The sequence below is a fragment of the Oncorhynchus gorbuscha genome, linkage group LG12 (assembly GCF_021184085.1).
Source record: "Oncorhynchus gorbuscha isolate QuinsamMale2020 ecotype Even-year linkage group LG12, OgorEven_v1.0, whole genome shotgun sequence".
NCBI lineage: Eukaryota > Metazoa > Chordata > Actinopteri > Salmoniformes > Salmonidae > Oncorhynchus > Oncorhynchus gorbuscha.
Genome location: NC_060184.1, coordinates 11,352,712 through 11,379,681, shown reverse-complemented (window position 1 = coordinate 11,379,681; position 26,970 = coordinate 11,352,712). Strand labels below are relative to the sequence as shown.

The 26,970-nt window shown below is 43.2% G+C and overlaps 1 protein-coding gene across 15 annotated transcripts in view; it reads right to left on the bottom strand.

The window, feature by feature from the left end:
* LOC123990523 (MAP/microtubule affinity-regulating kinase 3-like) overlaps positions 1–26,970 on the bottom strand; it is a 112,366-nt gene that overhangs the window by 51,990 nt on the left and 33,406 nt on the right. For all 15 annotated transcript variants that reach the window (XR_006830667.1, XM_046291086.1, XM_046291082.1 and 12 more), the window contains exon 4: positions 3,474–3,522. Coding sequence is in view for 14 of the 15 variants with exons in the window: in XM_046291086.1 (XP_046147042.1) it covers positions 3,474–3,522 (49 nt within the window). In the remaining variant the exon portion in view is untranslated. The remainder of the gene's footprint in view (positions 1–3,473; positions 3,523–26,970) is intronic.

The window sequence follows — 26,970 nt, the reverse complement described above, 5'->3', positions numbered from 1 at the left end:
GCAGGGCTAGCTAGCTAGAGTTATTTGCCTGTATTCACATACTTAAATGTGAACAACTCGAACTAACTAGATTACCAAGCAAATATAAATGTGAATAACTCTGCCTAGTTAGTCCTACAAGCTAGCTAAGTGCAAATTAATAGCTAGAGTAATTCAACTAAGTTAGCTAGCTAGAGTTATTCACATGTATATTCACTTGCTAAGCTAGTTAGCTAAAGTTATTCACATTTAAGTAAGCTTCCTAATATGCTTGGATGGTATCCAGATTGTCAAGCCTTCATTCTGACCTTCTGCCATACCGGGATGTTCGGTAATACCGACATTAAACACACAGGGTGCTCTTCAAATCCCACTGATAGCATTGCTAACCTTCGGGTTACATAGTAAAAAGTACAGGTAGAAAATTCGCATAGAGAATTCGAACTAAATGCTAACGAGCACATTTAACATTTTATACAGACTCCGACCTAAACTATACTTGTAACTAAAAAACGCTACTCACAGTTTGCTGCACGCACAAAACAAATATTAAACACCAAGGATCCAGGAGCGAATTCTCTGCTGTTACGAAGCGAATGTTCGATTTTGGATGAAGCTAACCACTTAGCCGACTACCTACTAAATTAGCAAACCAAAATTCACAACTGCATAGCAATTAGCACATTTTATACAGTTAACTTAATAGTTATAAGATATCTAGCTGGCAAACATTTAGTTGTGAATTCCATACTGTAACTAGGTCACCTGGCGCATTCTGCCAACAGCGAGTGACTCACAAGGCTCCGGTCTCTCGTGCTTGTAAACAAACACCACGTGACTGGGGACTATTGGTAAATTGCCTAATGAAACATTATGTGACAGGTAAAATGCAGAATGAAATCTTCTTTATCTCATAATGTATTGCACAAGTTTACTGCAGGTATTTACTTAAGAAGTAGCTACAAATAAATAAATAAAAATTAAAGAAATTGTTTCAATGGTATTGAAAAACTATCCTGTGTTTTTTTAAATATATATACTGTATTCAGCCCAAGCCTACTTGCTAAGCTAATAAGATAGATTTACTCACATTTATGTAAAGTTAGGAAGCTACTGCTCCTTAGGCTGCAGTTGATAGCTAACTTGCATAATGTTGTTCATGCCTCAAAAAGTTATTGTACAAACACTGTGGCATAACTGTCGTGACAGAAAAGCTGTGCTCCTCTCGAAAGTGAAACAATAGATGGGACAAGTGAATTCATCTACCTTCATCTAAATGTGTCTGGAGTAAATGCAGGCAGTCATAGCCAGCCATGTATTAGGCTATTTATTAGACTATTTTGTTCATTATTGAATAGGACTAAGTAAGTAAATCATGTGCATTTTCATCTGCCAGGGTCATTTAACAATGTGTGTGAATGAGTGAAGGAACATAATGATGCACTCTGAGATGAGCTCTAAGAGATAGCTCAGTAATGAAGGAACATAACTATGAGCTCTGAGAGATAGCTCAGTAATGAAGGAACATAATTATGAGCTCTGAGAGATAGCTCAGTAATGAAGGAACATAACTATGAGCTCTAAGAGATAGCTCAGTAATGAAGGAACATAACTATGAGCTCTAAGAGATAGCTCAGTAATGAAGGAACATAACGATGAGCTCTGAGAGACAGCTCAGTAATGAAGGAACATAACGATGAGCTCTGAGATGAGCTCTGAGTGACAGCTCAGTAATGAAGGAACATAATGACAAGCTCTGAGATGAGCTCTGAGTGACAGCTCAGTAATGTGCACTTGAGGTAAAGGCTTCACCTGCATTTAAAGCACACTTCCGGGTTTTCCAATCGCGAGTATATCCGATTACGAGTATGAATTGTGATAAAACGGAAACAATTACAAATAGGAGTATGACGACATTGGCACAACCCTAGTTCTGTACTCCCGAAGTTGTTGACTGTTTTTGTGCTTGCCAGTTGGCTAGCAGTTCTCAGCTGATAGCAGCCAATGGCTAGCAGTTTCTTACTGGCGATAAAAAACAGATGATTGCCATAAATTTTATCTGAGTCATTACTGAATTATTTAATGGAACAAATCAGACATTAAACCTTGTAAACAATTCATAGTAAATCATGGTAACCTCGTAAATAATTCATTTAGACCTGGCGCTTATTGAAACAGGTGTTTATGTGCTGACTGGTATGTATGTCAGATCAAATCAAATTGTATTTGTCACATGCGCCGAATACGACAGGTGTAAATCCCCATCCCCCCCACTTCTAAAACCAAAGTTGCACCCCTGCCAGTACCCATCTATTTAAAGCCAATTAGGGTCCCAAGGGAAACACTGACCAACACTTTGGTTCTTACTCTGTCACAGCTAGCCCTAAGTAAGCATTTCACTGTAAGGTCTACCAGTTGTATTCGGCGCATGTGACAAATAAAATGTTATTTTATTTGATTGTGTGTCGTTACCCGGCTATTCGAGACTCAGGAAATAATTTAAGTTTTACGGAAGTTGGTCTTAGCAAGCTGCTAATTTGCCAAAATGTTTAGTTTTGACCCCTAATGCTAATCGCTACTTAGCTAACTGGCTAGCGAAATCCACTGAGATAGGGAAAATGTTGCTAGCAAACCTTTTTCTCTGATACAGGCTTGTACCAGTGGTAGATTATAATCAGCATTGTTTGTGCAACAGCTTGTTCATAAATCAAAGAGATGAAATGGCGAAAAATATTCTAAAATTTTGTCTGAATGTACAGCCAGAACAGCTTGAATGCACCTTGGCATAGATTCTACAAGTGTTTGGAACTAAACTGACAGTGTGCAACACCACACTTCCATGAGAAATGGCACAATCTGGTGTTTTACTGATGCTGGAAACCACCGTCTCAGGCGTCGCTCCAGAATCTCCCATAAGAGTTCAATTGGGTTGAGCTCTAGTGACAGACAGCCGTGACATATGGTTTATATCGTTTTCATGCTCACCAAACAATTCAGTTACCGGAAATTCCATTTTTGTCCCCCCCCCAGTTTTAACATTGGACTGTGATACAAAATGAGGCAATGGTGTGCTTTAGGACCATGACAGGCTGTTCGGTGTGACAGGCTGTTCGGTGTGTTCATCCCACATGATAAAAAATAACAATACATTTTTTTTTAATTATGTCCCCCCCACTTCTAAAACCAAAGTTGCACCCCTGCCAGTACCCATCTATTTAAAGCCAATTAGGATCCCAAGGGAAACACTGACCAACACTTTGTTTCTTACTCTGTTACAACAATCTCTTTCTTTACTTTTTCATTCGTTGTCATGCCAAACAAAACTGCATTCCAAGTGCCCACTGTATTCCAACCATAAAATTCCAACAGTTTACCCAAGTGTTTTGATCTATAAATCTCAAGTAAAAATCGCAATATATGGTACAAAAATCATATTGTGCAGCCCTAACTTTTCCCCAACAAGATGTAAGTCAGTATGTCAGTGACTCACTTACCAATGTTTGGATGGTTTAGAATCTTCATTATTCGGACTTCCCTGAAGAGCTGAAGACAGACAGAGAAAAGAAAGGACGTTTAGAAGAAGTAAACCATTCTCGCTCATCCAGACATTTCAAAGTTTTATATTATTATTATTATTTTTTATTAACTTTCATTTAACTAGGAAAGTCAGTTAAGAACAAATTCTTATTTACAATGACAGCCTACCAAAAGGCAAAAGGCCTCCTGCGGGGATGGGGCCTGGGATTAAAAATAAAAATAAATAAAAATATAGGACAATACATCACAACAAGAGAGACACCACAACACTACTTAAAGAGAGACTTAAGACAACAACATAGCATGGCAGCAACAACACATGAAAACACAGCATGGCAGCAACACAACATGGCAGCAGTACAACATGGTAGCAGCACAGAACATGGTACAAACATTGTTTGGCACAGACAACAGCACAAAGGACAAGAAGGTAGAGACAACAATACATCGCGCGAAGCAGCTACATCTGTCAGTTGAAGAACAGACACACAGCTGGTTACATTCTGTGGTTGTGAGAGGGACCGTATACAGGCCAATACTGGACAATAAAACTAAAGTACGTACTTCAAAACAGGTTTCCACACATAGTCTCACAACACAAACACACATTACTTTTCCTATTGTTATTGGTCACTTCAAGTCTCTCTAAGCCTTTGTACTTCCGCAAAAACTAGTTACTTCAACATGAACAAGAGAGAGAGCCTCCCAACTCTCCCAGACTATGACTTTCTGGGAAGTTTGCTAAACACTTCCTCTGCCTTTCTTTCCCTCTCCGTATTTTCATTTCCTCCCTCCCTCTTTCCCTCCTTCATGAAGGAGCAGGACAGTCGCTCACTCCTGTCTCTGGCCACTTTTAATGCGATTGGCCCATGGGGGGTACCCTGGGTAGTCCTTCCCTGTTCCTTCCTCCCTCCATCCATCTACAGGGCCTTCAGAAAGTATTTACACTCCTTGACGTTTTCCAAATGTTGTGTTACAACCTGAACTTAAAATGTATTCAATTGAGATTTTGCATGTCACTGACCTACACACAATACCTCATAATGACATCACAATACCCCATAACGTCAAAGTGGAGAAAAGTTTTTCGATTTTTTTGTACAAATTAATAAAACACTGAAAAGCTGAAATGTCTTGAGTGAATAAGTAGTCAACCATTTTGTTATGGCCTAAATAAATTCAGGAGTAGAATATTTGCTTAACAAGTCACATAAGTTGCATGGACTCACTCTTTGTGCAATAATAATGTTTAACATTTTTTAATGACTACCTCATCTCTGTACCCCACACATAAGGTCCCTGAGTTGAGCAGTGAACTTCAAACACAGATGAAACCACAAAGACCAGGGATGTTTTCCAATGCCTCACAGAGAAGGGCACCTATTGATAGATAGCATGGTGTATCAATACACCCAGACACTACAAAGATACAGGCGTCCTTCTTAAACACTAACACAGCCTGGCCTTTCAGCCTATAAGTACCCGCTAGAAAACGTTGCCGGGAATCCCCTTCAGCAGATGCATCAGATACATATCAACCTACAACGTGTGCAAACATAAGCACCAACTCTTGATAAATAGTGCAGAAACTATTGTAAAGGATCAATTGCAATAATAAATATTTGTGGAAATATATCAATTGTTTAGATAGAGTCAAGGATATGTTTTGTATAATTATACAAATTCCTAGAATAAACTATAGCGTATTTTAGTTTCCGTTACAATAAAAACATCAGTATACTGTATTTGATCAACTTTAATTGTAGATTTGATTAGTCAGAGTTATATTAATGAATAAAGTCCAGTTACAGCTTCTTCTGACAAAGTAGAAAGGAAAAACATAATAACAATATTAATAATATGAGCAGCCAGGTCACAGGTGAAATTTGCCATATTCCTAAACAAAAGTACCAGTGCATGAACAATTGTAAAGGATTAATCACATAAATGTTTGTGGAAAAATGTTAATGACAAGATACAACCAACAAATGACTGTTTTTATATCAGACACTGTATTGTGCCCTCATACCTGTGTCTTTACACATGAATCAACCTCAGCTTCGGGGCTTTGTGTGAGCAAGCCCCAAAAACAAAGATCTGTTGTACTGCACACAGTTTTCATGGGCCTTGTTTTGTGTGCACCTGCCGCAGGTGTGGCATAGTCTCTCAGAAGCAGTTGTGTGGCATAGTCTCTCAGAAGCCGTTGTGTGGCATAGTCTCTCAGAAGCCGTTGTGTGGCATGGTCTCTCAGAAGCCGTTGTGTGGCATGGTCTCTCAGAAGCAGTTGTGTGGCATAGTCTCTCAGAAGCCGTTGTGTGGCATGGTCTCTCAGAAGCCGTTGTGTGGCATAGTCTCTCAGAAGCAGTTGTGTGGCATAGTCTCTCAGAAGCAGTTGTGTGGCATAGTCTCTCAGAAGCAGTTGTGTGGCATAGTCTCTCAGAAGCCGTTGTGTGGCATAGTCTCTCAGAAGCCGTTGTGTGGCATAGTCTCTCAGAAGCAGTTGTGTGGCATAGTCTCTCAGAAGCAGTGTGGCATAGTCTCTCAGAAGCAGTTGTGTGGCATAGTCTCTCAGAAGCCGTTGTGTGGCATAGTCTCTCAGAAGCCGTTGTGTGGCATGGTCTCTCAGAAGCCGTTGTGTGGCATAGTCTCTCAGAAGCAGTTGTGTGGCATGGTCTCTCAGAAGCAGTTGTGTGGCATAGTCTCTCAGAAGCCGTTGTGTGGCATAGTCTCTCAGAAGCAGTTGTGTGGCATGGTCTCTCAGAAGCCGTTGTGTGGCATGGTCTCTCAGAAGCCGTTGTGTGGCATAGTCTCTCAGAAGCAGTTGTGTGGCATGGTCTCTCAGAAGCAGTTGTGTGGCATAGTCTCTCAGAAGCAGTTGTGTGGCATAGTCTCTCAGAAGCCGTTGTGTGGCATGGTCTCTCAGAAGCAGTTGTGTGGCATAGTCTCTCAGAAGCCGTTGTGTGGCATGGTCTCTTAGAAGCGATGCATGGCATGGTCTCTCAGAAGCAGTTGTGTGGCATAGTCTCTCAGAAGCAGTTGTGTGGCATGGTCTCTCAGAAGCAGTTGTGTGGCATAGTCTCTCAGAAGCCGTTGTGTGGCATGGTCTCTTAGAAGCCGATGCATGGCATGGTCTCTCTGTAAAGGTCCACCCCATACCTATCAGTCCAAAATGACTCCACATTCATGCTCTTTCCGCCGTAACCCCGCAGACATACAGTGGGGAGAACAAGTATTTGATACACTGACGATTTTGCAGGTTTTCCTACTTACAAAGCATGTAGAGGTCTGTAATTTTTATCATAGGTACACTTCAACTGTAAGAGAAGGAATCTAAAAAAAAAATCTGAAAATCACATTGTATGATTTTAAGTAATGAATTTGCATTTTATTGCATGACATAAGTATTTGATCATCTACCAACCAGTAAGAATTTCAGCTCTCACAGACCTGTTAGTTTTTCTTTAAGAAGCCCTCCTGTTCTCTACTCATTAACTGTATTAACTGCACCTGTTTGAACTCGTTACCTGTATAAAAGACACCTGTCCACACACTCAATCAAACAGACTCCAAACTCTCCACAATGGCCAAGACCAGAGAGCTGTGTAAGGACATCAGGGATAAATTGTAGACCTGCACAAGGCTGGGATGGGCTACAGGACAATAGGCAAGCAGCTTGGTGAGAAGGCAACAACTGTTGGAGCAATTATTAGAAAATGGAAGAAGTTCAAGATGACGGTCAATCACCCTCGGTCTCGGGCTCATGGCAAGATCTCACCTCGTGGGGCATCAATGATCATGAGGAAGGTGAGGGATCAGCATAGAACTACACGGAAGGACCTGGTCAATGACCTGAAGTGAGCTGGGACCACAGTCTCAAAGAAAACCATTAGTAACATACTACGCTGTCATGGATTAAAATCCTGCAGCGCACACAAGGTCCCCCTGCTCAAGCCAGCGCATGTCCAGGCCCGTCTGAAGTTTGCCAATGACCATCTGGATGATCCAGAGGAGGAATGGGAGAAGGTCATGTGGTCTGATGAGACAAAAATAGAGCTTTTTGGTCTAAACTCCACTCGCCATGTTTTTTATTTATTTATTTTTACCTTTATTTAACCAGGCAAGTTAGTTAAGAACACATGGCTTAACCTGGGAACAGTGGCTTAACTGCCTGTTCAGGGGCAGAACGACAGATTTGTACCTTGTCAGCTCGGGGGTTTGAACTCACAACCTTCCGGTTACTAGTCCAACGCTCTAACCACTAGGCTACGCTGCCGCCCCGAGGAAGAAGAAGGATGAGTACAACCCCAAGAACACCAACCATGAAGGTGGAAACATCCTTCGTTGGGGATGCTTTTCTGCAAATGGGATAGGACGACTGCACTGTATTGAGGGGAGGATGGATGGGGCCATGTATCGCGAGATCTTGGCCAACAACCTCCTTCCTTCAGTAAGAGCATTGAAGACGGGTCGTGGCTGGGTCTTCCAGCATGACAACGACCCGAAACACACAGCCAGGGCAACTAAGGAGTGGCTCCGTAAGAAGCATCTCAAGTTCCTGGAGTGGCCGAACCAGTCTCCAGATTTGAACCCAATAGAAAATCTTTGGAGGGAGCTGAAAGTCCGTATTGCCCAGCGACAGCCCCGAAACCTGAAGGATCTGGAAAAGGTCTGTATGGAGGAGGGGGCCAAAATCCCTGCTGCAGTGTGTGCAAACCTGGTCAAGAACTACAGGAAACGTATGATCTCTTTAATTGCAAAGGTTTCTGTACCAAATATTAAGTTCTGCTTTTCTGATGTATCAAATACTTATGTCATGCAATAAAATGCAAATTGATTACTTAACAATCATACAATGTGATTTTCTGGATTTTTGTTTTAGATTCCGTCTCTCACAGTTGAAGTGTACCTATGATTAAAAAAAATACAGACCTCTACATGCTTTGTAAGTAGGAAAACCTGCAAAATCAGCAGTGTATCAAATATTTGTTCTCCCCACTGTACAAAAGTGCAATAAATGCTTTGAGTTCATCCACAGACATGTCTCAAGTACTGTTTCCTTTTCTGTGCGCATGAGCAACAGTACAGTCTCTGATGTGCTGCAACTTCTGCACGTCACAAACTCTTCACTCTTTTCTACCCAGACTCCTGTCTCACCATGGCATCCCTCCCAGACTCCTGTCTCACCATAGCATCCCTCCCAGACTCCTGTCTCACCATGGCATCCCTCCCAGACTCCTGTCTCACCATAGCATCCCTCCCAGACTCCTGTCTCACCATGGCAACCCTCCCAGACTCCTGTCTCACCATGGCATCCCTCCCAGACTCCTGTCTCACCATGGCATCCCTCCCAGACTCCTGTCTCACCATGGCAACCCTCCCAGACTCCTGTCTCACCATGGCATCCCTCCCAGACTCCTGTCTCACCGGGCCAAACCCTCCCAGACTCCTGTCTCACCGGGCCAAACCCTCCCAGACTCCTGTCTCACCATTGCATCCCTCCCAGACTCCTGTCTCACCGGGCCAAACCCTCCCAGACTCCTGTCTCACCATGGCATCCCTCCCAGACTCCTGTCACACCATGGCATCCCTCCCAGACTCCTGTCTCACCATGGCATCCCTCCCAGACTCCTGTCTCACCATGGCATCCCTCCCAGACTCCTGTCTCACCATGGCATCCCTCCCAGACTCCTGTCTCACCATGGCATCCCTCCCAGACTCCTGTCTCACCATGGCATCCCTCCCAGACTCCTGTCTCACCATGGCATCCCTCCCAGACTCCCGTCTCACCATGGCATCCCTCCCAGACTCCCGTCTCACCATGGCATCCCTCCCAGACTCCTGTCTCACCATGGCATCCCTCCCAGACTCCTGTCTCACCGGACCAAACCCTCCCAGACTCCTGTCTCACCATTGCATCCCTCCCAGACTCCTGTCTCACCGGGCCAAACCCTCCCAGACTCCTGTCTCACCATGGCATCCCTCCCAGACTCCTGTCTCACCATGGCATCCCTCCCAGACTCCTGTCACACCATGGCATCCCTCCCAGACTCCTGTCTCACCATGGCATCCCTCCCAGACTCCTGTCTCACCATGGCATCCCTCCCAGACTCCTGTCTCACCATGGCATCCCTCCCAGACTCCTGTCTCACCATGGCATCCCTCCCAGACTCCTGTCTCACCATAGCATCCCTCCCAGACTCCTGTCTCACCATGGCATCCCTCCCAGACTCCTGTCTCACCATGGCATCCCTCCCAGACTCCTGTCTCACCGGGCCATCCCTCCCAGACTCCCGTCTCACCATGGCATCCCTCCCAGACTCCCGTCTCACCATGGCATCCCTCCCAGACTCCCGTCTCACCATGGCATCCCTCCCAGACTCCTGTCTCACCGGACCAAACCCTCCCAGACTCCTGTCTCACCGGGGCAAACCCTCCCAGACTCCTGTCTCACCGGGCCAAACCCTCCCAGACTCCTGTCTCACCGGGCCAAACCCTCCCAGACTCTTGTCTCACCGTGGCAGTTGGGATCACTGTCTCAATTGGCTCGGTTCTGGTTTTTCTGTGGCGAGGCTCGGGAATTGGAGGCGGAGGCTCGAAGTCAACATCAAAATCCAATTAAGACTCTTCATCAGCAACGTCGATTTCAAGGTCAATATCCGATCCTCCATCTAAATTCTGCAGCATTTGCAATGCTGTAAGTGCATCCATTAGTTTGGTTGGGCTTGACATTGTGAACTACACATGTATGTTGTACTCGGTCTGATTTGATTCTCCCGGGGGAAATTCTATACCATTTCTAGCCTTTCGTAATAAAATAAGTCGACCGCCACAATTCATCATTACACTATTGTTCTAAATTCAATCATCCTCTTCACCTTTCTCATTATCCTCATCATTCAGTTCATTGAAGTCACAAGCACCATTATCCATTTCTATCTGATTTCTATCATTCATCCATTGACAACAGAATAGCATATTTTAATTGAGATTGTATTATGTTAGTCGTTTTTGCCTAGTAACCAGATCAATGCTGCCACGCGACTGGTCATGTGCTTAATACAAAACAAAGTGACATTTGGAAACAGAGCTGCACCTCTTGAATTTATGAGACAAAGGGAAATGTCATAGAAACGGCAGAATATGCTCTTTCTGATACTATATAGAAATCTAAATGTTTTACCTGCGTGTGACTCTGAAGGAGGATTTGATAGTGATGCGCCTTTCCCTGCATCTGCGAATTACAACAGACTATCGATGGTTCTAGATTAGGACCTAATGAGGGGGTGTAGTTAGAATGCTGTATGGACTGATGTCATCCTTCCAGGCCCTGCCCTAAAGCACTACAGGTCATCTCTCCTCTCACTTATTCCATCATTTTTTTAGACTGCAAGGTCTCCATACAACATCCTCTTCATGTACAATATGACAACTGATAGGTCGAATATCGTCATTCATCAGATTGTCTGTGTGAAGTTAGTTTGGGTGTCGTTTAGGTGTTTTAATGGGCCGGCTGTGCAGGCTGACTGGGTTTAGGTGTAGTTTAGGTGTAGTTTTGATGGGCCAGCTGTGCAGGCTGACTGGGTTTAGGTGTAGTTTAGGTGTAGTTTTGATGGGCCGGCTGTGCAGGCTGACTGGGTTTAGGTGTAGTTTTGATGGGCCGGCTGTGCAGGCTGACTGGGTTTAGGTGTAGTTTAGGTGTAGTTTTGATGGCCGGCTGTGCAGGCTGACTGGGTTTAGGTGTAGTTTAGGTGTAGTTTTGATGGCCGGCTGTGCAGGCTGACTGGGTTTAGGTGTAGTTTAGGTGTAGTTTTGATGGCCGGCTGTGCAGGCTGACTGGGTTTAGGTGTAGTTTAGGTGTAGTTTTGATGGCCGGCTGTGCAGGCTGACTGGGTTTAGGTGTAGTTTTGATGGCCGGCTGTGCAGGCTGACTGCCATCGTTTGTTTCCCGCTCATCAACTTGGAGTCAAGGATATCTTTTACATTGTTCTGAAGGTCTACTGCAACATGTAGCATGTTTGGGTTTCCTTTACAATACATGTGATTAGTAACAGAGTTATAGCAAATGAAACAGTCCAGATTATTTTTACAAAGTAAAACAAAGAGAATAGTATCAACCCACAAGTCGTACGGTAAAATGATTTACTGCTGATAAATAGGCATAATGCAAACTCATCAGTACAGGGAAGGAGGGGAAGGAGCAGAACACAGCTTATTTTTGGCAGATTTTTTAATTGACTAAATCAAATGTCAATGGCCATTGGCCTATGGGGGTTCTAGTGTTTACTCAGTTAACGGAGAGGAAGGAAACCGCTCAGGGATTTCACCATGAGGCCAATGGTGACTTTAAAACAAGAGGTTAATGGCTGTGAGGAAAAAAACATGGATGGATCAACAACATTGTAGTTACTCCACAATAGAAGGATGCCTGTACAGAATAAAAATATTCCAAAACATGCATCCTGTTTGCAATAAGGCACTTAAGTAAAACTGCAAAATATGTGGCAAAGAAATGAACTTTATGTTCTGAATACAAAGCATTATGTTTGGGGACAAATCCAACAACACATCACTGAATCCCACTCTTCATATTTTCAAGCATGGTGGTGGCTGCCTCATGTTATGGGTATGCTTGTCTTCGGCAAGGACTAGGGAGTATATGATAAAACGTAAACTGAATAGAGCCAAGCACAGGCAAAATTCTAGAGGAAGAATTAGGTTCAGTCTGCGTTCCAATAAACACTGGGAGACAAATTCACCTTTCAGCAGGCCAAATATACACTGCAGTTGCATACCAAGACGACATTTAATGTTCTTGAGTGGCCGAGTTACAATATTGAAATCTACTTGAAAATGGCTGTCAAGTATTGATCAACAACCATCTTGGCCGACCTTGAAGAATTAAAACAATTATAAATGTGAAAATATTGTACAGTCCAGGTGTGCAAAGCTCTTAGAGACTTACCCAAAAAGACCCACAGCTGTAATCGCTGCCAAAGGTGATTCTAACATGTATTGACTCAGGGGGTTGAATATTTATCTAATCAGGACAGTGTTTTATTTTTCATTCATTTTTTTAAAACATTTTTTTTTTAAACAGATGTTAAAATGTTTCTTCCGCTTTGAAATCCATTTTAATCCCACAATTGTAACACAACAAAATGTGGAAAAAGAAAATTGCAGTGAATACTTTCTGAAGGCACTGTATCTGCCTCTCTCTCCTTCAGTCTGTCCATTTCTATGTCTGTAGACCCCAGCTTTAAACGATCCATTAGCCTAATGAACCTGGGAAAGGACTGAAGAACAAGTACAGAGAGAAACCACTCAGTCCATTTGTGCATTTCACATGGGAGTAAATTCCATGTTATTTGAACTCAATTGAATTCTAACTGAAAATTGCTTTACTGTACATTACCTTGTAAGGCCTAACATGACTTGAGAGGACCCACAGTACGTATGGGCTTTGAACAGTCAACACACAACCCCGGTGTTGTTAGCTGCTTTCAAAAGTCACACTTAACTGACTCACCTGATCAATGACTCCTTCCTCTTCCTCCCTCCATTTCTCTGACCTCTGCAGTCTTTGTCTACCTCTACATGTGACTTTGTTCATGTTCCATGTGATACTCTCTATATCCAACCACCTCTCCCTCTATCCAACCACCTCTCCCCCCTTATCCAACCACCTCTCCCCTTATCCAACCACCTCTCTCTATATATCCAACCCTCTCTCTCTATATATCCAACCCTCTCTCTCTATATATCCAACCACCTCTCTCTATATATCCAACCACCTCTCTCTATATATCCAACCACCTCTCTCTATATATCCAACCACCACCTCTCTATATATCCAACCACCACCTCTCCCTCTATCCAACCACCACCTCTCCCTCTATCCAACCACCACCTCTCCCTCTATCCAACCACCACCTCTCCCTCTATCCAACCACCTCTCCCTCTATCCAACCACCTCTCCCTCTATCCAACCACCTCTCCCCCCTTATCCAACCACCTCTCTCTATATATCCAACCACCTCTCTCTATATATCCAACCACCTCTCTCTATATATCCAACCACCTCTCTCTATATATCCAACCACCTCTCTCTATATATCCAACCACCACTCTCTATATATCCAACCACCACTCTTTATATATCCAACCACCACCTCTCCCTCTATCCAACCACCACCTCTCCCTCTATCCAACCACCACCTCTCCCTCTATCCAACCACCACCTCTCCCTCTATCCAACCACCACCTCTCCCTCTATCCAACCACCACCTCTCCCTCTATCCAACCACCTCTCCCTCTATCCAACCACCTCTCCCTCTATCCAACCACCTCTCCCTCTATCCAACCACCTCTCCCTCTATCCAACCACCTCTCCCTCTATCCAACCACCTCTCCCTCTATCCAACCACCTCTCCCTCTATCCAACCACCTCTCCCTCTATCCAACCACCTCTCCCTCTATCCAACCACCTCTCCCTCTATCCAACCATCTATATAGCTAAACATATCTTTCTATATCCAACCACCTCTCTATATCCAATCACCTCTCTCGATATATCCAACCACCGCGCTCTCTATATCCAACCACCTCGCTCTCTATATCCAACCACCTCGCTCTATATCCAACCACCTCGCTCTATATCCAACCACCTCGCTCTATATCCAACCACCTCTCGATATATCCAACCACCACTCTCGATATATCCAACCACCACTCTCGATATATCCAACCACCACTCTCGATATATCCAACCACCACTCTCGATATATCCAACCACCACTCTCGATATATCCAACCACCACTCTCGATATATCCAACCACCTCGCTCTATACATCCAACCACCTCGCTCTATATATCCAACCACCTCGCTCTATATCCAACCATCTCGCTCTATATATCCAACCACCTCTCTCTATATATCCAACCACCTCGCTCTATATCCAACCATCTCGCTCTATATATCCAACCACCTCTCTCTATATATCCAACCACCTCGCTCTATATCCAACCATCTCGCTCTATATATCCAACCACCTCTCTCTATATATCCAACCACCTCGCTCTATATATCCAACCACCTCGCTCTATATCCAACCACCTCGCTCTATATATCCAACCACCTCTCTCTATATATCCAACCATCTCGCTCTATATATCCAACCACCTCGCTCTATATATCCAACCACCTCGCTCTATATATCCAACCATCTCGCTCTATATCCAACCATCTCGCTCTATATCCAACCATCTCGCTCTATATCCAACCATCTCTCTCTATATCCAACCATCTCTCTCTATATCCAACCATCTCTTTCACCTCAACCTTCTGTTGCATCCTTTTCTACGCTCTCCACTCCCTCCCTTGCACCATCAATAGGGGCAGAGCATAAAGTAATCAAAGCAATCCGTATGTGAGTGTAGACCTACTGTAGGTCTATGTTCTGGTGTGTTAAAAAAGTATGTTATATGTATCGTGTGTGTGTGTGTGGGCCATTATCTCCTGTGGTACGTACACACAAACGCAGCATCACCGACCCACACACGCAGCATCACTGACCCACACACACACAACCACTAAAAAGTGTGTGCGCACACCATTGTGCAAACAAACACACAGCTTCACTGATACACAAGTACAAAGAATGGGTTCACATAGCATGGCGCCCCTTTCATGGTGCCCATTGTCTTTTATAGCTTCGACTTATCAGTGATCATTATTGTTCCATACGGCCACATCTAAGGTGAAAATATATGCACGTGGCCCTGGAGCATTGAAACACACCCTAGTGAGTAAGAGATGGTGGTGTATAAGAACTGTATTCCACCAGAACGTACTTCCCGGTACAGTAGGAACTCAGAACTTCAGCAACATATGGGATAAAGACATGGTTTTAAAACACAAATGAGAATACATTTGTCCCTGCCTGTACACGGGAGGGTCATTCTAAAGTACTGTACACTGTGCTCAGACCTGGTACAGTAGGCCAGGGAATGATGGAGCGTAAAAAGGTTTAATTTAGCTGCCAGCTCCCCCGGACAAAGGATTTGAACATGAACAGGTAACAGTATCTCCTTATCAACGGTGTCTTATCCAACCCCCCCTCAAAGACTTGAGGGACACTGGGCTCTAAATCAGTTGGTGTTAGTGAGAGAGAGATAATGAAAGGGAGAGAGAGAGGAGAGAGAGAAAGGGAGAGGAGGGAGAGAAAAAGGGGGAGGAGAGAGAGAGAGGAGAGAGAGAAAAAGGGAGAGGAGAGAGAGAGAGAGAGAGAGAGAGAGAGAGAGAGAGAGAGAGAGAGAGAGAGAGAGAGAGAAGAGAGAGAGAGAGAGAGAGAAAGGTAGAGGAGAGAGAGAGAAAGGGAGAGAAAAGGGGAGAGGAGAGAGAGAGAGAAAGGGAGAGGAGAGAGAGAGAAAGGGAGAGAAAAGGGGAGAGAGAGAGAGAGAGAGAGAGAAAGGGAGAGAAAAGGGAGAGAAAGGAGAGAAAGGAGAGAGAAAGGAGAGAGAGAGAGAGAAAGGGAGAGGAGAGAGAGAGAAATGGGAGAGGGGAGAGAGAGAGGGGGAGAAATGGAGAGAAAAGGGGGAGAGGAGAGAGAGAAAGGGGGAGAGAGGAGAGAGAGAAAGGGGGAGAGAGGAGAGAGAGAAAGGGGGAGAGGGAGAGAGAGAGAGAGAGAGAGAGAGAGGGAGAGAGAGAGAGAGAGAGAGAGAGAGAGAGAGAGAGAGAGAGAGAGAGAGAGAGAGAGAGAGAGAGAGAGAGAGAGAGAGAGAGAGAGAGAGAGAGAGAGAGAGAGAGAGAGAGAGAAAGGGAGAGGAGAGAGAGATGGTAAGAGAGAGAGAAAGAAAGAGAATAAAAGAGGCAGAGAAAGAGGGGGAAAAAGAGAGAAGAAAACAACCTGTCCATAGAGTGCGACAAGTGTAGAGACTTAATATCTTGTTTTGGATGAGATGGTTGATCACCTACCTACCTATAAGACTGTGGGATAGTGCACAATGCTGGCAGACTGACAGTGTGACAGACTGACTGTGTCACTGATAGACTGCCTGCCACATATACAAGAGAGGGATCTCAAAAGCAGTGGCTCCCTCTCTATTTCATGTCCTTTATCTTAAAGAAACAAAGAGTAAGCTAGCTAAAGTAGTTGCTAGGCATCAACCATATTGCTTTCACTCATCGTGTCAAGGGCAGTGGCGGCAATTGAATAACCATGTAACTGAAGGTATTAGATGAAGACCGCCATTGAAAATAAAATAACTCAAAACCATTTAAAGAAGGCCAACATTCAAATGTTGTATATACAGTGGGGAGAACAAGTATTTGATAACCTGCAAAATCGGCAGTATTTCCCTACTTACAAAGCATGTAGAGGTCTGTAATTTTTATCATAGGTACACTTCAACTGTGAGAGACGGAATCTAAAACAAAAATCCAGAAAATCACATTGTTTGATTGTTAAGTAATAAATTTGCATTTTATTGCATGACATAAGTATTTGATACATCAGAAAAGCAGAAATTAATATGTGGTACAGAAACCTTTGCAATTAAAGAGATCATACGTTTCCTGTAGTTCTTGACCAGGTTTGCACACACTGCAGCAGGGATTTTGGCCCACTCCTCCATACAGACCTTCTCCAGATCCTTCAGGTTTCGGGGCTGTCCCTGGGCAACACAGACTTTCAGCTCCCTCCAAAGATATTCTATTGGGTCCAGGTCTGGAGACTGGCTAGGCCACTCCAGGACCTTGAGAAAAGTCAAAAGTTTGTCAGCTTCATTAAATAGTACCCACAAAACACCAGGCTCGACGTCAACAGTGAAGAGGCGACTCCAGAATGCTCTTGGAGTTCTGTGTTCTTTTGCCCATCTTAATCGTTTCTTTTTATTGGCCAGTCTGAGATATGGCTTTTTATTTGCAACTCTGCCTAGAAGACCAGCATCCCGAATTCGCCTCTTCACTGTTGACGTTGAGACTGGTGTTTTTCAGGTACGATTTAATGGAGCTGCCAGTTAAGGACTTGTGAGGCATCTTTCTCAAACTAGACACTAATGTACTTGTCCTCTTGCTCAGTTGTGCACTGGGGCCTCCCACTCGTTCTATTCTGGTTAGGGCCAGTTTGCACTGTTCTGTGAAGAGAGTAGTACAGCGTTGTATGAGATCTTCAGTTTCTTGGAAATTCCTCACATGGAATTGCCTTCATTTCTCAGAACATGAATAGACTGACTAGTTTCAGAAGAAAGTTCTTTGTTTCTAGCCATTTTGAGCCTGTAATCGAACGCACAAATGCTGATGCTCCAGATACTCAACTAGTCTAAAGAAGGCCAGTTTTATTGTTTCTTTAATCAGTACAATAGTTTTCAGCTGCGTTAAATAATTGCAAACAGGTTTTATAATGATCAATTAGCCTTTTAAAATGATAAACCTGAATTAGCTAACACAACGTGCCATTGGAACACAGGAGTGATGGTTGCTGATAATGGTCCTCTGTATGCCGATGTAGATATTATTATTTATTTTTTTAATCTGCCATTTTCAGCTACAATAGTCATTTACAACAATAACAATGTCTACACTGTATTTCTGATTAATATGATGTTATTTTAAATGGACAGAAAATTAGCTTTTCTTTCAAAAACAAGGACAATTTTTAAGTGACCACAAACTTTTGAAGTGTAGTGTGTGCGAGTGATATATATATATATACACTGCTCAAAAAAATAAAGGGAACACTTAAACAACACAATGTAACTCCAAGTCAATCAGACCTCTGTGAAATCAAACTGTCCACTTAGGAAGCAGCATGACCAGATGACCAGGCCTCCAGAATCACCTGGCCTCAACCCAATTGAGATGGTTTGGGATGAGATGGACCGCATAGTGAAGGAAAAGCAGGCAACAAGTGCTCAGGATATGTGGGAACTCCTCCAAGACGGTTGGAAAATCATTCCTCATGAAGCTGGTTGAGAGAATGCCAAGAGGGTGGCTACTTTGAAGAATCTTTTTTTTTTTTTTGCTAACTTTATTTTCATGTATATAAACTTTACCTAATAGCGGGAGTGTTTACTAATGATTATAATTTGATGTTTTGCTAACTTACTCAGTCTCCGTCTCCTCTTTCCAACTGTAGTTTGATGCTCCAGCAGCTAATCCGCTAGATGTGCGGGTGTGTAGAAGCGCTAGCCAATAGGCTATGGCACTTCAGTAAAAAAAAAAAAAATTTGATGTGTGAACTTTCTTTTAGAACATGCACATTTTTATTTCTTGCTAGTTAAATAAATAAATAAAAATGGGTATTTTAAAAACAGCTTGAATGTGTCTGACTATTCATTCATTATTCAACAGCAGTCGACAAGGTTGTTCTGACTGAGGCATATAATGCACTAATGTGCCAAATGGACAACGCACCAATCCTATCCAACATGGCATAGTATATTTGATATGGAATATTTTATTAATTTATTGAGTAATGAACGCTGATAAATAGGGAACGGACATGTTGTGTGTATTTGATTCCATTTTAATGATTGCCAATTTCATACTATCGCATAGCTGTCCTCTTCATACTTTCCTTGTCAATTCCTTATCCTATAGCCTACTTTCAGAAAGCCTAAGGTAGGCCTAGGTTTTTTTATACGTTTTAAGGAAAGGAGAAATATTTGCTTGTGTCTGACATTGCCTGGTGGATTTGATTGAGAGGTCCTTCTACAGGGGTGTGCGTGTGTGAGTTTGCGGATTCTTTCTGTAGGCCTACATATGTTATTTAGAAAGTTTCCTCAAGTTACCTGTCGGGGCTCTCTCTTTAACCTCTTGATTACTAGCCATCCCGGATCCGGGATCGTGAATACAGCCTCAAGCTCATTAGCATAACGCAATGTTAACTATTCATGAAAATCGCAAATGAAATGAAATAAATATGCTAGCTCTCAAGCTTAGCCTTTTGTTAACAACACTGTCATCTCATATTTTCAAAATATGCTTTTCAACCATAGCAAAACAAGCATTTGTGTAACAGTATTGATAGCTAGCGTAGCATTTAGCATAGCATTCAGCGGGCAACATTTTCACAAAAACAAGAAAAGCATTCAAATAAAATAATTTACCTTTGAAGAACTTCGGATGTTTTCAATGAGGAGACTCTCAGATAGCAAATGTTCAGTTTTTCCAAAAAGATTATTTGTCTAGGACAAATCGCTCCATTTGTTCATCACTTTTGGCTACCAAAAAAACCGAAAATTCAGTCATCAAAACGCCAAACTTTTTTCCAAATTAACTCCATGATATCGACTGAAACATGGCAAATGTAGTTTAGAATCAATCCTCAAGGTGTTTTTCACATATCTCTTCGATGATATATCGTTTGTGGAAGTATGCTTTCTCCTCTGAATCACATGGAAGAATGCTTGCAGCTGAAGATTACGCACCAATTTCGACAAAGGACACCGGGCGGACACCTGGTAAATGTAGTCTCTTATGGCCAATCTTCCAATGATATGCCTACAAATACGTCACAATGCTGCAGACACCTTGGGAAAACGGCAGAAAGTGTAGGCTCGTTCAGGACGCATTCACAGCCATATAAGGAGACAATGGAAAACAGCCTCAAATTCTGCTCATTTCCTGTTTGAAGTTTCATCTTGGTTTTGCCTGTAGCATCAGTTCTGTGGCACTCGCAGATAATATATTTGCCGTTTTGGAAACGTCAGAGTTTTTTCTTTCCAAAGCTGTCAATTATATGCATAGTCGAGCATCTTTTCATGACAAAATATCTTGTTAAAAACGGGAACTTGTTTTTATCCAAAAATGAAATACTGCCCCTAGAGGCTCAAGAGGTTAACAAGAATCAATGTCGTGAAACGCCTTTCTCACAAAGTCCGTCATTTTCGTCTTAAAAATTTGAAGAAAAAGAAAATGCATACAAGCACGTCTTGTTTATGACGCCGTTCACACCGTCCTGCCATAATCTGACAATTATTTATTCGGAACAGGTTTCATTTTAGCGTCTATTCGTATGCGAAAATAAGCTCCATTCAAACTTCCTCGCCAGTTCATTGCCAATTTTTTTTTTTTTTTTTAGCCATTCAGCAAGCAAGAGGATCGATCGAAGCTTCTCTCCTCCAATAGGCCAAGGCCTAATAGTTTTAAAAATAGCTCGAAATAAGTTTCACACTATACTGCTGCTCATTCGATATATATATATATAGGCTACTTGTTCCAGAGCTAGAGAGAGGGGGAAGAGATAGGCCAGAGGGAACAGTGAAGACAGAGATGTGTGTTAGAGGGAACAGTGAAGACAGAGATGTGTGTTAGAGGGAACAGTGAAGACAGAGATGTGTGTTAGAGGGAACAGTGAAGAAGACAGATATGTGTGATAGAGGGAACAGTGAAGAAGACAGATATGTGTGTTTGAGGGAACAGTGAAGAAGACAGATATGTGTGTTTGAGGGAACAGTGAAGAAGACAGATATGTGTGTGTTCGAGGGAACAGTGAAGACAGTGAAGACAGATATGTGTGTTAGAGGGAACAGTGAAGACAGAGATGTGTGTTAGAGGGAACAGTGAAGACAGAGATGTGTGTTAGAGGGAACAGTGAAGACAGAGATGTGTGTTACAGGGAACAGTGAAGACAGAGATGTGTGTTAGAGGGAACAGTGAAGACAGATATGTGTGTGTTCGAGGGAACAGTGAAGACAGATATGTGTGTTAGAGGGAACAGTGAAGACAGAGATGTGTGTTCGAGGGAACAGTGAAGACAGATATGTGTGTGTTCGAGGGAACAGTGAAGACAGATATGTGTGTGTTCGAGGGAACAGTGAAGACAGATATGTGTGTGTTCGAGGGAACAGTGAAGACAGATATGTGTGTTAGAGGGAACAGTGAAGACAGAGATGTATGTTACAGGGAACAGTGAAGACAGAGATGTGTGTTACAGGGAACAGTGAAGACAGAGATGTGTGTTACAGGGAACGGTGAAGACAGCGATGTGTGTTACAGGGAACAGTGAAGACAGAGATGTGTGTTCGAGGGAACAGTGAAGACAGCGATGTGTGTTCGAGGGAACAGTGAGGACAGAGATGTGAAGTTAATTAATATATTAACGCATCGTATAGCCTATATTAAGCCTGGCAGATCAATGGTGCTGTATGCAACCGGAAGAGACAGAGTAAATATATGTCTTATCAATAAGTGGTTGCACAGACTTTGATGCTGCCTGGGGCAGCAGGAAGCCTCGTGGTTAGCGCGTTGGGCCAGTAACCGAAAAGGTTGCTATATCGAATCCCTGAGCTGACAAGGTAAAAAGAAAAATCTGTGGTTCTGCCCGTGAACAAGGCAGTTAATCCACTGTTCCTTGGTAGGCTGTCATTGGAAATAAGAATTTGTTCTTAACGGACTTGCCTAGTTAACTTCACTAGGGTAGAGGGCAGCATTCTGAATTTTGGATGAAAAGCATGCCCAAATTAAACTGTCTGCAACTCAGTCCCAGAATATAGGATGTGCATATAATTAGTAGATTTGGATAAAATAGTTTTCTAACAGTTTTGGAAACATTAATGTCTGGGAGTATAACAGAACTGATATGGCAGGCGAAAATCAGAGGAAAATCCAACCAGGAAGTACTATTATTTTGAAAGGTTGTTTATCCATTGAAAGCCTATCCACCATACAAAGACTTAGGACCCAGTTTATGGTCTCTATGGCTTCCTCTACATGTGACCAGTCTTTAGGCATTGTTTCAGGCTTTTACTCTGAAAAATTAGGGAGATACAGCACTTTCAATCAGTGGCCAGTGGAAATTCCCATTCATCAGCCATGCGCCCTGATCGTGAGCGCGCCTTTATTGTTTCTCCTTTCCTATTGATGAAGCTTTTGTCCGGTTGAAATATTATTGATTATTTATGATAAAAACAACCGGAGGATTGATTTTAAACATCGTTTGGCATGTTTCTACTAACTCTTATTGTACTTTTAAAAAACTTTTTGTCATGGAATTAGTGCACGCGCCTTCTGCATTTGGATTACTGGACAAAACGCGCAAACAAAATGTAGATTTTTGCTCATAAAGAGGGACATTATCAAACAAAACAAACATTTATTGTCTAACATGGAGACCTGGGAGTGCCACCAGATGAAGATCATCAAAGGTATGTGATTAATGTTAATGCTATTTCTGACTTTTCTGACACTCCTTGGCTGGAAAATGGCTGTATGCGTTTCTGTGGCTAGCTAACATAATCGCAAAGTGTGCTTTCGCCGTAAAGCATTTTTGAAATCTGACACAGCGGTTGCATTAAGGAGAAGTTTATCTATATTTCCATGAAAACACTTGTATAGTTTATCAATGTTTATGATGAGTATTTCTGTCATTGTATGTAGCTCTCTGCACTTTTACCAGATGTTTGTTTGAGACAATGCAATTGTGACCACAACGCGCCAATGTAAACTCAGATTTCTGGATATAAATATGAACTTTACCGAACTAAACAAATGTATTATGTAACATGAAGTCCTATGAGTGTCATCTGATGAAGATCATCAAAGATTAGTGATACATTTTATCTATATTTCTGCTTTTTGTGAATCCTCTCTTTGGCTGGAAAAATGGCTGTGTTATTCTGTGAATAGGCACTCACCTAACATAATCGTTTGGTTTGCTTTCGTCGTAAAGCTTTTTTGAAATAGGACACTGTGGCTAGATTTGCAACAAGTGTATATATAAAATGGTGTAAAACACATGTGTGTTTGAGGAATTGTAATTATGGATTTTCTGTTGTTTTGAATTTGGCGCTTCACTGTTTCACTGGCTGTTGCGAGGTGGGACGCTACCGTCTCACGTACCCTAGAGGTTCAATTAAGGTTCAAAAGGTTTAAAAACATTTTTTGAGGCCTCCCGGGTGGCGCAGTGGTTAAGGGCGTTGTACTGCAGCGCCAGCTGTGCCATCAGAGTCCCTGGGTTCGCGCCCAGGCTCTGTAGCAACCGGCCGCGACCGGGAGGTCCGTGGGGTGACGCACAATTGGCCTAGCCTCGTCCGGGTTAGGGAGGGCATGGTCGGTAGGGATGTCCTTGTCTCATCTCGCCCCAGCGACTCCTGTGGCGGGCCGGGCACAGTGCGCGCTAACCAAGGTTGCCAGGTGCACGGTGTACCCTCCGACACATTGGTGCGGCTGGCTTCCGGGTTGGATGCGAGCTGTGTTAAGAAGCAGTACGGCTGGTTGGGTTGTGTATCGGAGGACGCATGACTTTCAACCTTTGTCTCTCCAGAGCCCGTACGGGAGTTGTAGCGATGAGACAAGTAGCTCTACAACAATTGGATACCACGAAATTGGGGAGAAAAAGGGGTCAAATTTAAAATAAAAAATAAAAAACATTTTGACAGGTTCTTATGGTTGTCAAATTCATCTTCAAGCCTATCACAGCTGTCTCTATATATTCCCCTTAAAACTTTCCTCATCAATTTATACGATAAGCTAGCATTATCCTACAGTATTATCGTATAATGTAGCATTTTGAAACACCAGAAGTACATTTATTTCCAATGGAACCCTGTGTTTTCCTTGCAGCATTGCGTTGCTGAGGCAGTTGCAGTGTGTTCGGTGTGGTGCATACGTTGGATTTATAGAACGTTGGATTTATAGAACGTTGGATTTATAGAAGGTATGCACCACACTGTAAGCGCAGACGGCCTGACAGAAATGGGAGCAAAAGGTGAATGTTGAACTTTTGTTGCATACATATCCAGATGATGATGCCTACTATTTGCGCAATGACGCTGTCGGTGTCATTGAGGCGTTAGGCAAGGTTTTTAATATGTTTTTGGGAAAGGACAAATGTGATTTACTTACGTGTCTGAGTGAGGCGGAGTTTCCGCTCTTATTAAATGAATGAAACGTAGCCAAGCTCCTTTCATGATTTATCCAATAGGATGCTTAGCCTAAAGTATACTGTACCCTAATACTTTCAGTAGAGTATTCATTTTTTCAGAAGTATATGATTTTTTCCCTCATTACTTCATTCTCTCTAGCCACTTTGAACAACATATTGCCACAGAGAATGACCGCAGCGGCGTTGGTGACGTTATGCGAATTGTTCAGGAAAGGGCAGGAAAAAACCCATCGGACTTGGTGTGAATGGATTAGGGAGTCAAAATCGGAGTCTGTATTTTTTCAGAATTATTTCTTAAATGTTGTATACTTGACTAATATTTCCAAAGGTAATGACTTGAATAATAATGAAATGCTACTGACAATAAAGAAGCGTAAAGGTAATAGTAAAGTTGCAGAGAAAAGCCACTTGTTTCGTTTGAGTCCAATATGAACCAAAAGACTGTACATTGGCCTGGTCAATTACTGTAACCTCACATTCCAAGACCGTCACAGCCCTAATCATGTCATTTCAGACCAATGCAGATGTAGGAAAGGACACAAGGACAGGAAGCCAGTTTAGACTGTTGGGATGAGGGAGAGGAGACGAGGAGAGGGCCGCTCAGAGGAGACGAGGAGAGGGCCGCTCAGGGCAGCCTTCCCACAGTCAGCAGTAATCATTAAGTTTTAATCACTCTCACACACACAAAAGCAGCCAGACGTGAACGCACATACACACTTTTGGGTTCCAGACGAAGACATACACCCTTTGGGTTTTCAGACGACAGTGTGTACACGAAGACATACACCCTTTGGGTTTTCAGACGACAGTGTGTGCACAAAGACATACACCCTTTGGGTTTTCAGATGACAGTGTGTGCACGAAGACATACACCCTTTGGGTTTTCAGACGACAGTGTGTACACGAAGACATACACCCTTTGGGTTCCAGACGACAGTGTGTGCATGAAGACATACACCCTTTGGGTTTTCAGACGACAGTGTGTGCACGAAGACATACACCCTTTGGGTTTTCAGATGACAGTGTGTGCACGAAGACATACACCCTTTGGGTTTTCAGACGACAGTGTGTGCACGAAGACATACACCCTTTGGGTTCCAGACGACAGTGTGCGCACGAAGACATACACCCTTTGGGTTTTCAGACGACAGTGCGTGCACAAAGACATACACCCTTTGGGTTCCAGACGACAGTGTGTGCACGAAGACATATACCCTTTGGGTTTTCAGACGACAGTGTGTGCACGAAGACATATACCCTTTGGGTTCCAGACGACAGTGTGTGCACGAAGACATATACCCTTTGGGTTCCAGACGACAGTGTGTGCACGAAGACATATACCCTTTGGGTTCCAGACGACAGTGTGTGCATGGGGAATGTTTCCCTGCCAAGTGTTTTAATTGGTCTCCTTTGGATATTGAGGGGAATTTCAGTTAGTCATGCAAACATTTTTGAGAAAAGCAACACACAAATACACCCACGCACGGTCTTAGAAGTTCGAATGGGAGTAGGGACTAAGGTCTGAAGTTAGATTGAGAGTAGGGACTAAGGTCTGAAGTTAGATTGAGAGTAGGGACTAAGGTCTGAAGTTAGATTGAGAGTAGGGACTAAGGTCTGAAGTTCGATTGAGAGTAGGGACTAAGGTCTGAAGTTAGATTGAGAGTAGGGACTAAGGTCTGAAGTTAGATTGAGAGTAGGGACTAAGGTCTGAAGTTCGATTGAGAGTAGGGACTAAGGTCTGAAATTCGATTGAGAGTAGGGACTAAGGTCTGAAGTTCGATTGAGAGTAGGGACTACGGTCTGAAGTTCGAATGGTAGTAGGGACTAAGGTCTGAAGTTCGATTGAGAGTAGGGACTAAGGTCTGAAGTTCGATTGAGAGTAGGGACTAAGGTCTGAAGTTCGATTGAGAGTAGGGACTAAGGTCTGAAGTTCGATTGAGAGTAGGGACTAAGGTCTGAAGTTCGATTGAGAGTAGGGACTAAGGTCTGAAGTTCGAATGGGAGTAGCGACTAAAATCTTGTGAGTAAAGAGCGTAAGTCCTGTGTTCACTGTTCCCTACCTGCCTGTGAGTCCAGCCGTGAAGTGCACACACAATCATCATTTTTATACAGCACACAGACACAACCCCCCCCACCACAAACACACCCCCACACAAGCATAAACACGCACTGCTCCGAGGCTGTACTTTTCAGTGTATTAACCAGCAGCTTATCTGTGTGAGCGAGGTTAGATGATTCGTGGCAGCTCTCTTTTCCTGGAAAAGAGAGGAGGATGACGATTCCTGGGAAAGAGGGAGTGAAAAAGAGGGATGGAGTCAGGGAGGGAGACAGAGGGATGGCGTCGGGGAGGGATGGGGCGAGTATGTTCCTCTCTCAAACTCCCACACTGAGTCTTTTTTGTCACACACGGACTGACACACAGACGAGGAACACTCTCCATTTCCCTGAAACACACCTACACACATACTGTCCCCGTCCATACAGCCAGCTGGGTTCTCAGTTCATTGCACAGACAGGAATAAAGAACTCTCCAAGAAGAGGAAAGGCTGTGGTGTATGTTTCATGATT